Here is a 15,643-nt window from a genome sequence, read left to right as displayed (position 1 = left end):
CTCATAATTGATTCATTTGGTATTTTCACCTGAATAGTGCATTATCAGACAATAGTGAATATTCTAGATTATTTGTGCAAGGGCAAACTTTGATATTGTGTCTCCAGGGATGGTCAATCATCTCAGACACTATGTGATACATCTGGACAAGAACCAAGGAACAAATCTGAACTGAAGATCAGCCAGAGGGTCTAAACCATAGTTCTAAACTACAAAATACTCTTTCAAAGACAGAATAACTGTGTTGAAACATGTCGATGGGTGGACAGATGACAGAGACCTGGATGGTTTGTTGTTATACTTTAATAGGTCAGTGTGCGCTGAGTTCTCCTGTCTGTCAATCTCCTTATCTTGGTGTGAATTAGGACCCAAGGAAGCGATCCAAGACAAACAGCTTTACAGCTCATGTCTAAGGACACGAGACTACAGATGCTCTAGTGTTCTGTCTGGTACTGAATCATGTGATCCAGACCCCACAGAGGATGAGAGCACACTGGGCTGCCATGGCTGAAAAACTGAATGGTAAATAAAGAGAGGTTACGTCTGAGAAATAGATGGAGGCTCCGGGAGAAAGGACACTGTGTTATGGCTTTTGATTTGGGTTTGTCTTTATCTTTGTCCATTTACACATGAAATTTAGCACGATGAATTTGATTATATTGAGAATTGCTTTGCTGCAGCGATGAGGTAAGACATTAAAGACAGTATGTGTTTGTCATTATGAGGGGATACTGTCTGTCTGTTGTGACGTGTTGGCTGTCAGACTACACTGTAACAGAGTGGGAGTCTGCACTTGTTGCACACTGGCTGCTTCAGCTCACGTGGAAAAAAGCAGCAAAAGTCATGTCCTTCTGTCGCCATCATCTGGAGAACAGCTGTCATTGCAACAGAGCCTTAGACACCTGACTGTTCAGGCAGTGTCCACCACAAGAACATCTTTATTTCCCTGAAGACATCAGCATTAATTATGGAATGTGGTAAAGTTATATTCAGTTTTTGATATAACACATTTGTAATATGCAGCTATGTAATAATATATTTGTTGCAGGGAAGCTTTAGGGAAATAGGTAGCATGATGATATCTTGGAAAAACTCCATAAAACATTACATTAAATCTCTGGATATAAATATCTAACAGTGGCATTAGAAATTAATAAACCATTGTATTTGGAAATCCTCAGAGTTTTCTTTTTCAAATACTTTTTTTTTTTAAATTGTAGCCTGTTACTTAACCTACAACAAATTAGTATTTACTGTTTGTCATAAATCAGCACAGACACTCCAATACACATATACAAATCTATTTAAAATATCTCTATTACATATAATCTAGATAAATAGTTATAAGTATTTTCTTTAGTAAATTATGCTTTCAGTTATAACTCAGTATCCATTTATTTTTAATGTGATTGTCCAAAACTGGGGATTCTGGATATTATTATGTACAGTCATGGCCAAAGGTTTAGGCAGTGACACAATTGACTCTGCATATGTGATTTATTTGCCAAAACAAGTCTTTGAAACTTTTAAGAACTTAAACATAATCAAATTCATATACTTTTTCTTCAGTCTACTTCAGAAACATGCAAAAACAAAATTTAGCCACAATTGAACAGGTCATAGATTGAATAAAAAATTGCCTGTCACAAACAGATTTTATATTTTCCCTCTTTTTTATGTGTCTTATATTTCTTGTATTTATTTGTTTTGTATTTAGAGTTATGGCCACCTGTGTTGACTTTATCTGATTAAAAAAATATTACTAGGAGCTTTCTCTAAAACCTTTTCAAATGCAGTGCTTGACTAAATGTAGAAGTTACAGCCCATTCTTGTATACAGCTGAACTTAAACTCTTGGTATAGTTTCTCTCAGCCTCTGTATTATGTCTTATATCAGCCTTTATCTTTGCAGCCGTTTGTTTGAAAGGCCTGTGTCCATCCAGGGCCTCCTCCTCCTCCTCCTCCTCCTCTTCCTCTGTTCCCCCTCTGAGAAAAAGGGGAGCAGGAATGTGTGATGGGCCGGCTGTATGTAGGCCAGTGATATGGCTGCCTGTGCCGCTCTGTCTTTGGCTTAAAAAGTTCAAGTCATTATTCTCCTCCTGCTGCTATTCAGACGAGGTCCCGTTTGCTCATTGTTATTCTGCCCGAGTGAGAGAGGGAGACAGAGAGAGGCAGACACAGAATGGGAGGCAGCCTGTGGTCTCCAAACGGGCAGGGAGCTGCTCCTACTCACTGCGCCTGTGGGTGATTTTTTTTTTTTTTTTTGCGGGCGTGAAGGCATGTTGATAATCGGCTCAGTAATGAGGAGAGGTACTGGACGGCACCAAATATCTGACCCCAATTCCTAGGAGTAAAGACCGGCAGAGAGGGAGAAAGAAACTGTGTGTGTGAGAGAGAGAGAGAGAGAGAGAGAGAGAGAGAGAGAGAGAGAGGGAGGAAAAAGAGAAGAGGGCCATGTGAAAAAGGGGTGGAGGGGAGCTGAGATTTAGTGCTGTGCTGGATGAAACAACCCCCCACTAACTAACGGAGAGGGAAAGTAGCCTAATAGGAAGAAAAGAGGGGCTGTTACTGTTCATTAACCATTCAAAGACGCACAGGAAGCCTTTATCGCACCCAACAATGAGGCCAAAAAAGGTATGTAACTTCTTTTTTTTTTAAGTAGTTGAATTATTTGTTGTTGAGTTTTTGAGATCAACAGGTACTCTTCTTTTGGACTGCACCGTGGCCAAATGGCAGAGTGTGAAACAACCTCAAAGAAGTTAGATTTCTTCTGTTCTTTGCTTCTTTTGCTTCACCATTGAAAAAGACAATACTCATACAGGTTCTGATGTAGTTGATGCAAATATGAGATGGAGGAGTAAGCACCTGCATTTTGCTGAGCTGTTCTTACTGTTTGCACCATTGTCTAATATTGGAGGAAAGTTACACTTCAGAGCATTAGTATTTGCAGCCCTACATCTTTAAATATACCACAGATGTTCAAAGTGGCCCAAATGTGTAACTGAATTACTCGTTGGTCACTTAGTAATTTGTTAATATGATTTCTTTTTTACCATTTTTGATATTGTTGATTCAGTGTTAATATGCATACATTTTAAGACATTTAAAGAGGCTAAAGCAAAGCAAATGAATGCACCTTCTGTATGAGGCCCCCAACCACCTGCAGACTTTTCCTGTTGCATCCTGAAACAAACAACACTTTCTTAGAATTTAAGCACATAAGCTGGAAGATTTACATGTAAGTGGCTTTAACCTTTCACTACTTTCCCAAGGATTCTTTGCACAGTAATTAGCTGGAAAGGAAATAAAAAATGACAAATATGGGACAAATCTTACAGGTGGTCTCAGACCTTTTCTGTCTTCTCCAGTAGACTGTTACAGCTGCCCTGACAAATGACAGACTACACCAGCATGGCCTTAATGAGCAACAGTCTGGAAATGTTTTCTTTGTGTCATATACCATTAGGTGATCTGGGTCAACATTTTCTCTGTAATCTCGCTGTCATAACAAAGGAGGGCTGCTCAGGGAAAACCAAGTCTTTTCGCCATCAAACCCAGACTGGAAATCCTCTGACCCTGGATCACTCCCCCTTGATCGTCCTCTCTACTGAGGAAATATTGTTGTCGCATGTTTATTCAGTGCTCTGACACCTGTGACTCAGTCTGGTGAAGCCATTGTTCTTATCTGGAATGGTATAACTCATCTGGCACATGAATCTAGGAGAAATATTTGGGTTGCTGTAATGTGGTGCAGTGATAATGTAGAAACTGGCAGCTGTGGTGCAGATGAGATCCATGAGAAAGTAACTCTGCTGCCCTCAGTTAAAACCCAAGACGTTCATTACTGCTCAGTCAAATGAGGGTTCAGTGGCTCTTAAAATTCTTGAATCTGAATGGGCTTTTGCTGAACAATCCTATAACTGCTACAAAGAACTATAAATGTATCAAAGGTAATAAGTCCAGTTTCCCCCACCAGTTATTAGAACTGAAGAAGTCTCTTGGATGAGAGCTGAAATGTTTTCAAAAGAGCTAAACCAGTCCAGTTGAACCGAGAAGAGCTACCAAAGAAAATTTAGCAAAGGTATCTGCATACATGGACCAGTCTGATTTTCTGTTAATATAATTGTGTTAATACTTTTTTGAAGGTTAATGCATTTCCACAATTTTGAAGGCAATTTATTTTTTCTCTGTGGTTTTTTATTTTGGCAGGTTTCTATCGGCTGTAAAGCATAAGCCCTTGATCAGTAATAAGTGATAAATTCATGCACATTTGCAAGACGTAAGTAAAAGAGGAAAAATGTCTCGAACAGAGGAGGTGAACAAGATGACAGAGAATGTCTATAAGGTACAACTCTACATATTATTTCCATTTCAACTTCATGATAATCTGTTGTATTAAATTATGTCATTTTCACTCATTCACGGTCATATATAGTACATTGTTCAGCATTAACATGTGGTGTTTTTGTGTGTATTTTTGCCAACAGGGGATTTTAGACCAGTTTAATCCCAGTCTAAAGAACTTTGTGACTATGGGAAAACACTATGAGAAAGCCCTGACAGGTTAGTTAAACACAGACCCACTCACAATGAATGAATTATTAACTTGAATTCTTAATGAGTTTTTACAAGAATCACACATTTTCTGTCATCTTCAGGGGTGACGGTGGCTGCCAAGGGGTACTTTGACGCTTTGGTGAAACTTGGAGAACTGGCGAGCGACAGCCAAGGCTCCAAAGAGCTGGGTGAGTGAAGAAGAAAATAAAAATGATGGACTCAACAAAGGTTAAGGGAGTCGCAGTGACGGCTGGGGAGAAGTTGAGAATATTGTCTGTGACTCTGATGTATGTGTTTATGAGGGAGGAGATGAAGACAAGAGGGAATGAGGAAATGTAGAAAGAGAGAGAGAACAGAGGGAAAGGGAGAGAGTGGGGTCATTGTTGGGAGATTAACAACACCACATGATCTCATTGTAATGCTGAAAACAGCGGGGGAGGCAGGCAGGAGTGTCGGAGGGCGAGATGCCAGCCACCACATACTACTGTGCTGTGTGACCGAGGGAAGCAGCTGACCACCAGCATGTCAACTGAAAACTGTGTCAAAGAAATAACTTTAAAGACATTTTCGGAGACATATTGTTTCATACATGTGGATATTTCACTGAAAAGCAGTTTGAAGCTCACAAATGTTAAAAATTAAAACCATTCAGTCCTCATTATCACACAGGGTAGAACATAGAGCTTCTGCATAGAGTAGGGATGTTTCTTTTTTATGAAAAAACATAATAAGCCTCAAATGTCAAAATCATTTGAAGCTGTTTTGATTTTTTTTTGCTCCACACAGGAGACACACTGTTTCAGATGGCCGAGGTCCACAGACAGATTCAGGTGCAGCTGGAGGATGTGGTAAGAAAATCTACTATCATGCGTCAAAGATTAGATTTTGTAATTTTAATGCGTACATTTTTAAACACGTGTAAAAAATAACTGGTAAATGTAAAAGTACTAATTCAATCTCTATACCCCAGTTTAAGTGAAGCACAGATGATAAAAGTAAAAAGGCTTTTGAAGGACATTTCTGGTTACATCATATTAATATAACTGAAAGACTGAAATGATTCCAAATTCAAATTAAGTAAGAACAAAATACAATTATCATTAACTTTGCTCAAATTTCAAAAATCAGTTTTCAGTAGCGATTATGGTGTGTTTTCTCCATGGTCCACTCTCATGTCTTTTTGCATCTTTTCATCTTGTTTGTGTTATGTTTGATGGTCACCCATGGATGCACTAAATGTTTGTGTTTTCTACGTGTACATGTCCTGTCCATTTAGGTTAAAATTGTCTCTGTGATTGTGAAGGTTTACATTGATTGAAAGCACAAATTTAAATAATACATATTTGTGTTAAAATGTAGATAGTAGAAGTAAAAATCCATCATAAAGTAAACAAAGGAAAGTACAAGTACAGGAAAACTGTACTTAAATACAATAACAAAGTGTTTAAACTTAGGTCTTTCTGACATAATATATGACTTAATTTGCATTACATTTCATTGAGTGTCAAAAAAGTACTGCGCAGTTCTAGTTTCGAAGCCTGTGTTTTTGTGATCATTGATGAACTGTGGCCACGTCTGTCATGGGGACGGTGAACTATAATCATTTAAAATGTATATGTGGCTTGTTAACAGTTGAAGCTGTTTCACTCGGAGTTGCTCGCCCAGTTGGAGCAGAAGCTGGAACTTGACATCAAATACCTCACAGTAAGTCTAAACATCTCACACAAAGAAAATCTGTAATTGTATGTGCAGAAACAGGGTTTTCCTATTATACTTAATCTGCTGGTATTGTCAGTAATGTGAGAAATTGCTTAATTTAGTTGACATTGGGAACAACTACAAATAAAGCTTTAATACTTGTATTTCCATGTACGAAAGTGCATCAAATGAAGTCACACTAAATATAAATAAACTAAATATTAACGCTTCTAAATCTGAAATCATCTGATTAATATTGTTTTTTCTCATAGGCTACTTTAAAGAAGTATCAGGGTGAGCGGAGGTCTAAGTCTGAGTCTATCGAGCGCTGTCAGTCTCAGCTGAAGAAACTCCGCAGGAAGAGCCAGGGCAGCCGCCACCCAAACAAGTATGGAGACAGAGAGATGCAGGTAAGTGACGCCCACCTGAACACATGCAAAACATTCAAATATAATACAAGGTAGTGAACAACAAAGTGTTAGAAACATTGACCTCCTTCATGTGTGGAACAAATCCCTCTCAAACACATATATCTTCCATATATAGTACACTCAGCATTACAGGAGATTAAAAAACAGAGTTGTGAAATACAAGCCAGTGTAAATGAGATTAAAGAACAATCTGCCTCAGCTGAGTTTTGAGAAAATAAGAAACATAGTTCAGAAGCTTTTATCCAAGGAAATATGAATCATATAAGAAGCTGAGAGGATTTAGTGGGGATCAAAACAGAGGAGAGGGATATAGTGGCGAAAAGGTCACCGTATTTTATGATCCAGATTGTGTTATCATTTAGTGACTGGCAGGATGTAATGTCACATGTTCCTTTGTGTCTCTTGTTTTTCTTTTCTTCTCTCCATTTGCATCAAAGGTCACCTCATATTTGTGCACATTATGAAACCAGGGTTATGTGTTCATTCTGCATAAATGTATGTTTAAGGTTGCGGTAAAATCTTTACGTTTCCTTTCAGTTTGTGGAGTTGATGAGTCGTCGACAAGGTGAGCTGGACACACTTGTGGCTACAGGTTACAGGTCAGCACTGACTGAGGAGAGAAGAAGATACTGTTTTCTGGTGGACAGACAGTGCTGTGTTACCAAACTGCTCATCAACTACCACTCCAAGGTGAGCTGGCTGCATTTATTTTTAATTACCAAGCCAACAATTCAACAATTGCCATAATAAAATATTAAAATTTTAGTTTTGCTGATTGGTTACTCTGAAGGTGGTTTGAACATAGTCAAATCTGATAAAAACAGCAAATGAAAAGTGTATTTGTTCAGCAAAAACAAGGTGCTAGAGTTCCACAGAATCTATTAAAACACAGTAATCAGCCACATATTTGTACTACATTATCATTTTTCTGCTGTAATTATGCATTAGAGTATAGAATTTATATCAATACGCAGCTGTAAACAGACCAGGACTTTTACATTGTTTACTCCTCTTTCAGAAGCATTAGGAATTTAATGGGCAAAAGAAAGAAGATGTTTTTTTTGTTCTGTGTGATTGAATGAAATTAGGGTTGTGTACCTCAGGCACCTGAAAAAAAAAAAACATCAGTGTTTGTGGTTTTCTAATTAGCTGTTTCAAAGAGTTAACCTTTGGGGTTTCTTTTATTTTCATCTCAGGTGAGAGAGCTCCTGTCTCAGAAACTGTCTTCTTGGCAGCAGTCTTGTTCTCAGCCAACTAAACTCCCAGAGCGTGCACTGAATCTTCTGCGTCACACTGCACCTCAGAGCTCAGGGGCTGCTGGGATAGCAGAGGTCCTCCGCCACACCAAGCTTGGCTCTGCTCAGCCAGAACAGGTCTGGTCATGTTTGTGCATTTGGTTTCAGATGTTTCATTTATGTATATTGTGAAGCTCTCTGTTTCTGCAAGAGTTGGATGATTATAATAATAATAATAATAATAATAATAATAATAATAAACTTTATTTGTATAGCACCTTTCATACAGAAATTGTAGCCCAAAGTGCTTCACATTGATTGAAAAAAATACAATATTAAAATACATTTAGATTTGATTAGAAATACAATAAAATAAAAATAAATATAAAAACAGCGCACATTAAAATATTTGATTATGCATAGAATTTTTGAAGTGCAAGAAATAAGATGAAATGTGAGAGAAATACAATAAAATAAAAATAAAAGCAGCACACATTAAAATATTTGATTATACATAGAATTTTTGAAGTGCAAGAAATAAGATGAAATTTGAAATACAGTAAAATAAAAAATAAAAACAGAAATACAATAAAATAAAATAAAAATGAAAAACCGCACATTCCTGGTTCCTGAATTGTGACCCCATTTTTATCTCCTTTCAAAGGCTAATGAGAATAAAAATGTTTTTAATTTGGTTTTAAATATATTCAGTGAACTGGCTTCTCTAATGTCTTTTGGAATTGTATTCCATAACTTTGGTGCATAGCTAGTAAATGTAAAGTAAAGTATTATGTTAATTATATGGATGTACTTTTGCCAAAACACATTTGGAATTTGGAATTCATTGGCATCTAAAATTAGAAGCTTAAAGGAATAACAATATCAGTTTGTTCACTGTACACATGAGAGAACTGATGCTCCTTCATATTTGGAGCTGGAGTCTGTTAGAATGAAGTCTGAAAGTTGTAGGAAGTAGACAGGAAGTAAAAAGGTCATCTGGAAAGTTTCAAAATTAACAAATTTTTGTATTTTTTTTTGTTTCTAAAATGTACAATGTCCCAGAGACATCATCGTCAAACTGTGCTTCCTCACTGATGTTACCTAAACTTAATTTCCCTTAAACTACAAATGACAGTTCAAAACTTTTCCGTTTATGCACAGACTAAACATATGTGATAGATTGTGTATCTTAACTACACATAAGAAGTGTTAGTGTTACTGGTGTTTGCCCACTCTTTATGCTAAGTCAAACTAAGCTAACTCTCAGGAAAACAGAAAATCTCCTAAAAGCCTTTCTTAAAGTAATAGTCAGCTGTAATGCCTCTCTTTGTCAGCCTAAATTCTGGTCATTACTGTCGTCTGTCTTTGGTTTTCCAGAGACTCTCTGTTCAGGAGGTCCCTCCTCTGTTGAACGGTGACTCCAGTCGCTCCCAGCAGCAGCGCCCCCTCCCCTCCACTTCTCAGAGTGACCCCTCGCTGACCCAGGACTCCCCACAGACGTTCCGTTCCCTGTCTGCCACGGGAGGAGTGATGGCCAGCTCATCAACAGGAGCGTCCCCTCAACATGCCAGCACGCCCCTCAGCACGTCAGCCAGTCCCCTCACTGAGAGCAGCGGCACCCCGGCCGCCTCCACCCCCTCCACGTCCAGCAGCTCAGCTCAGCAGAGCTCTCTCCTCCTGGCTGCCAACACGTCCAACCTCTCCCCGAGTCTCATCCCCTCCACGGTCATGTCTCTCAGTCAGGTTTCTTCAGCCGGCAGCTCGTTGCAGGGCATGACCCTCCCCATCGCACACAGTGCTCCTCACAGCCCCCCACTGCCCCACAGCGCTCCTCTGTCCAGAGCTATGACTCCTGTTCACTTACTGCATCAGCAGGTGGGACCAGGTGGAAGCAACACTTCATCACTATCTCACCATCCATGGCTGATGAAAGCTGCAGAGATGTGTGCAACAGCGACACTTCCACTCCCACGGAGGCCCGTCAGTGAGATGAGGCTCGGTGGATTTCAGGGTGTGATTCTTCTCCTCAACCTGTTTCTCATCATCTCAGTGTCTTGCCCTTTCCCTTCATTCTCCTGTTTTCCTGTCTCTTGTCTCTTCCTCTAGGCTCCAGTCTGCCCCGGATGCTGCCTTTGTCAGGACCTACGTGTGTTGAAGCTATGTTTGCTCACAGTCCTGATGCGTCGGAGGCTGGCATAGGAGGCGGGGCTTGTTTACTGCACTTCCAGCCTGGCGACAACATCACCCTGCTCATTTCTGAGCCCAGAGATGGATGGCACTATGGTCAAAATGAGCGGACTGGACGGTATGTTTTACAAAGCACAATGTTGTACATCATTGTTAATCAGTAGTAACATGAGGAAAATATGACTTAGGCAATTAAGCTATGAGGCTCACAATATAATAAATATATAATTGAACCTAAAATAGTAAGTCATCTACTGTAACATGCAATAATATTTTTTTTACAGTATAATATTTTGTAAAATCTAAAAATCTGAAATTTCACATCATGAAATACAAGTTTTAAAAATGAATGTTACTTTTAGAAAGTTTGATTAGCTTCAGTCTTGCATTATGATTAAAATTTGTGTTGATCACCCTGGAACAGATTTACAATACAAAAGAAACTCACTTCCAGTGTAAACTGTACAACCTGGTCAGAATTTATTGCAGTACACTCACATGGTGTGTGGGCTACTGTGACATCTCTCCATCTTGTATTGGTACAAGTTCATTTAATCCTGTCTTGAGAACAGATATAGAACTTATATTTAATTCATAATGGTCCTAAAAAGTAAAATGTAACTTGTTGAAACCTGCAGAAACCCTTTTCCAGCCAAAATATATTTGCCTTCACTGTTTTCTTCATCATAAACACTTTCTCGTTTTTCTTCACAGGAAAGGCTGGTTCCCTTTCTCCTACACACAGCCACACCACAGTAAGATGGATCATCTCGAGAGGTAAGAAAAAAACTATAAATCAGAGGAATTTCCAGGTTGTTGTTGACAGAAATACTTCCTTCACTTTCCTTCAGAATTTTACTACTACTGTCTGTCTGTCAACATATTTGTGACACTTAGGAAGACATTAGTATGACATCCTTCCCTTTTCCGTCGCCACATATAATAAATGAAAACATCTCTTGTGACAGAATGTGCAGAGTAGCTGCACAGTGATACTTACTGTTTGCGTTTTTATTTCTTCCACCACCCTTTCCTTACACATTTCTTTTCCCTTCCAATAGCAACAACTTTGTTGATGAACGCTCACAAAACCAACATGTGTGGGATCTCATGATATTTCCCCTCTCTGTCTGTGACCTCCCCTGCAGCTCCCTCTTCTTATCTAAAGCTAACAGCACCAGTACGGCCAGCTCGACAAACTGGGTCTCCAGGTCTCCCGGCTCTGACCCCGGAGTCAGAGGAGGAACGCTCTTTTCCTCCCCAGAGGGTCAGCACCTTCCGCCCACGCCCCTACAGCATAGCCGAGGGAAACAAGGTCAGAAACACGAAACCCTGGGGACAACGACGAGGGTCTGGGTGAATGAGCGGGACAGATAGGAGTGTTTGTGCTCCATACCATGTATTTGGTGATGAGCAAATAAAATAAATAAGTTATAGGAGTCTTCATCAACAGATAGCAAATGCTCTCCATCTGACAGAAAAGACAAAGATAAAAGATAAACATGATTTCCTCTGTTTAGGACATGTAGTATTTTCTTAATGTATCGAGGCAAATGATTTTTTAGGAGTGATTTGTCAAACCTGCAGGTGTTAAAACAAAATCTGCGGCAGGGTTTTTCCACCAATCAGGATGCTATGTAATAATATTACAATCTGTTTAACTTTAATAATTTTCTGTCAAGAATTTAGTCATTATTGATTCTTCGTGTTTTGAGGAGTCTGTTACACAGATATGGGCAAATTTTCTAAGACAGTGAAAATGCAAAAGAAAACAAAACAGTGGTGGAAAAAGTTTTGTTCACCCCATGCATTTGTCATATTTTGCATCAAGAATCACACTTATATCTTTGAACTGTGCCAAATATTGTTTAATTCTCCAAACCTGCGTGATTCCTTCCTCACATGCTCTGTTACATCAAGGTTAAAACTGCAGATAATGAAACACATCCAGGACGTGACATGATGAAACTCTTAAGAATTTTATTTTGTTATTTTTTCTGGTTAACAAGAAACAAAAAAATCCTGTGCAGTTGTTTGTGTCTGTCTGATCCAGCCACACCTTTTGAAATACAGAGTTTTATTATTTTTCATGGTAATATTTGGGTGTCCAAAAAGTTTTTTCTACAACTGTACATATATGTACAATAATGTAGTATATAGTTGATAACAACGGCTGTATAATAATAAAATATATCCATAATTAATTATTTGTGTCTGTTTCACATTACAGATCTCCACAGTTTTAGCCTCTCCTCCACCATCTCCAACCAGGTAAGGGACGCACAGGGACTGTAAGTAAAAGAGCAGTCCACAGTTTTCATTTTTCAGAGGTAAATTACAGACAGAAAAGCAGTAAAATGTTTTTAAAAAATGCCATACCTGCAGATGTTAGAAACAATAACAGTGACGTCAATCAAAATCAAAAGGAAACCATTTGTCACTGAAAAAATAGAATCGGAAAAGAGGTTTAAGAGTCAATGTCAAACTCCTACTAGACTTCAAGTGACTTCAGAATAATTTGTTTTTGTCATAAAAGCAGATTCAGCTTGTTACTGTCAAACCCTGGGATGAATGGAGCTGTGTGATGTCATTTTTATAGCCTTACCCTCTATGTTTTAATGGTTCATATAAATGTAGACTCTTGTTCAGTTTTTGATAAAGTAAAGCAGATGTTTTTGCACATTTTGTTTGTTTTTCCCTCATTCCAGGCCAAACCCATTTGCCCATATCCGACTCCGAAAAACTGTCACCAATGATCGCTCTGCTCCCATCATTGAGTAAGTGGTTTATTCACACTACGGCAGCGATCCTTCAGTCTGTTTGTCCATCAACTCTCAGGTTGAATCCTGGAAACAGCACACTGGTTGATTTGATTTTACCGTGGTGTCTTTTTTTTGTGGCAATTTGATCATGAAACACTAAACATATTGTGTTTCATGGTGAGAAATAGAGCATTAAGTCAACATGTAAAGACTGATCTGTCACATAAATATAATTACTGTCTGTGGTGAATGTGGTTGCATATGAAAAGTAGAAACAGGACCAATATTGACTGAAAATTCAAGTGAAATGTGGGTATTAAAAGAAGATGTAGGTTAGTTTAAAAAAAAAAAACAACTGATGTTTGATTCGTATTTTAGTGTTTAAAATCAGCAAACTCTATCTTGTTCATCCAGAAAAACTAACTGAAGTAGGTTTGTCCTGGTCTGTGAAGGACGCCATTATCATTATTAGAGTGCAATGTTTTCTTGATGTAACCTTCAGTGTAGGTTTATCGTTATCGTGGCGATACTCAATTTTTTTTCTTTTTGGTTAGCTGATTTAGGGACTGGCTCCTAATAGCAGGTTTTGGTGTAATTTCACATATCACGGGAAGAGGACAGGCTCCTACTTTAAAAATGTTATTATGACTCTATTTCTTTTTGTTTTCAGCCAGATTGTGGCATTTTCTTGGTTTCAGAGAAGGTGAACATTTAAATTAACCAACCCTTGATTTCTTAAATGTGGTTAGAGGTGGGAATATTTTAATGAAACTGGCCCACTCCATTTATTTCTGTTTTAATCTTTACTTTAAATGTGCAGAGCGAGGGCAGTGCTGTGTGAGTGTAGGAATCATTATCTCCTGTTTATGACATACATTCTGCTGTAAAGCCACATATGAACGTAGATCATTGTATTAGTTTAACCTTTTACCTCAGTACAACATGTTTCTACCTTTTAATTGAACATTAGCAAAACGATTGAGATGAATCATTGTACTCAAAAACCAGAATATGCTTATTTAATGTAGAGCAACAACAAGAAAAGCTTGTGAGCGTCACATACTACTGTGACAGTTAATAGTTGAACATTTGGACGGTTTTATTATTGAGAGAAGTGTTTTTTAGGAAGTAGCATGTTGTGGAGGGTTCTAAGTAATGAGAATGAGAGATCTCAGCACTTAGTCTTTGGATTTAATGTCTTCTTGATTCCTTTTCAGTCCCAAAATCTAAAGCTAGACAAGACCTAGGCTAGTGCATTGTAGCTGCATGTTTACCAGTCAGACTGAGCAGAATCCACAAGAGAGATGTGAAAGCCAAGATGGATGGTAGGATTAAGATTTAACAAGGAAATGTACCTTTGAAAGTGATGAAGAAAGTATATGGGAAGTTGACCAACGTCTGAGCAAGTGTTCATGGTAAACTAGAGACATCCAAAGTATTATTCTGTAGTTGCTTCTGACAGAGTGTGTGAAATGTAAAATGTGAAATCGTGTACCTGTGTAAACTGAAATGGTTTATGTTCTTGCTCTAACCACCTTGAGTTGCTGTGAAGGTTCAAGAAATCACCCACAAGAGATTCAACAAATTTTGTTTTTCTAACCACATCTGACTGTCTGAGTAGTGGGCATCAGTAATACATGTGAAACAAAATGAGAACTAATGCTTGTAAATAGTGCTTAGAATGTGTATTTAATTGAGTTTTTTGGGGGAAATTATCACTTTGTAGAACAGTTTTGAACTTTGCAGCTCAAACACAGAAACAAATTTCTACCCGTTAAGTTTATCTGTCATTTTTACTCAAACTCCCCTCAAATCTGAATGAAAAAGAAATAATACTTTGCAAGAATACAGGTGAGAGCATGATTTATGATGGGTAGATTTGTTACTGGTAAACTGACATTTGATGAAAGTTGTGCTTTTGGTGTGAAAGTATGCATCAAGAGCAAAAAAAAAAACATACGCATAAACAGATTTATATGTAATTTGTTTTAAATATTAAATGTGCGCTGAAATATGTGGTAAGATGTTAATATATGAATAAGTATTTGACAAACTTACACAGCATGAAGAAATGTACTATAGTCGTTTATGTGTTGTCTATTTAATATTCTATTGTTCTCTTTCACAACTCAAGTGAACTAAAAAAGTTCAAAACTCTTCTACCGGTGACAAATCGTTTTCAGATCTGCCACTAATTTTCGCTCGTTTCCTCAGTAAAAAAAATGTTTTAAAAAAAGCAGAAATATCAATAGAACTGCATCAGTATTAAATCCTGTTTGCTGCAGATGGTATTATTTCCCAATGTTGAATACTGCTGAGGTCATCACTCTGTATTGACATGTTGTGGAATAAACATTTAAGGAACTCTGTGCTTTTTCTGTTTCTCTTGTAAAACAAACTTGGTCATCTGTACTCGCTGTAAAATGTGCATTTACAGGATTATGGTAGAATAAAGTAAACATACACTATGTTTGTTTTTTGGGGTGTGTTTTAGTTGAAGGAACTGGATTAAGGTGTTTCAATGAATGACTGCTGTTAATTTTAATGAATGACCTCCATTTTTAAGTAGAATAACAAGCATCCAGCAAAGAATTCATCTTTAGACTGTTAATCACCATTAGCTTCATCACACTAAGCCTCTTGGAGGATCAGGGCTGTGTTTTAAAGCTTTGTTTCATAACTTTGCTGACCTGCTATGGAAACTCAAAATCTTAAAGCTGAGTCATGTTTTCTGGCCTAGGAGCCTCAGGCAGCAGCTCACAGACCAAACAATG

At 38.0% G+C, this 15,643-nt stretch overlaps 1 protein-coding gene across 1 annotated transcript; it reads left to right on the top strand.

The window, feature by feature from the left end:
* Positions 1 to 385: 385 nt before the first annotated feature.
* On the top strand, positions 386 to 15,337 carry LOC115436077 (brain-specific angiogenesis inhibitor 1-associated protein 2). Its single transcript, XM_030158796.1, is given in 17 exon segments — positions 386 to 687; positions 779 to 977; positions 4,209 to 4,344; positions 4,487 to 4,562; positions 4,658 to 4,744; positions 5,343 to 5,404; positions 6,189 to 6,260; positions 6,527 to 6,664; positions 7,223 to 7,375; positions 7,882 to 8,058; positions 9,298 to 9,931; positions 10,027 to 10,225; positions 10,822 to 10,884; positions 11,256 to 11,315; positions 11,317 to 11,422; positions 12,338 to 12,378; positions 12,816 to 15,337. Coding segments are annotated over 15 exon segments (1,989 nt in total). The 5' UTR covers positions 386 to 687; positions 779 to 977; positions 4,209 to 4,296; the 3' UTR covers positions 12,889 to 15,337.
* The last annotated feature ends 306 nt before the right edge of the window (positions 15,338 to 15,643 follow it).

This window comes from Sphaeramia orbicularis, chromosome 16 (genome assembly GCF_902148855.1).
Source record: "Sphaeramia orbicularis chromosome 16, fSphaOr1.1, whole genome shotgun sequence".
NCBI lineage: Eukaryota > Metazoa > Chordata > Actinopteri > Kurtiformes > Apogonidae > Sphaeramia > Sphaeramia orbicularis.
This window is presented reverse-complemented; position numbering and strand designations above follow the sequence as displayed.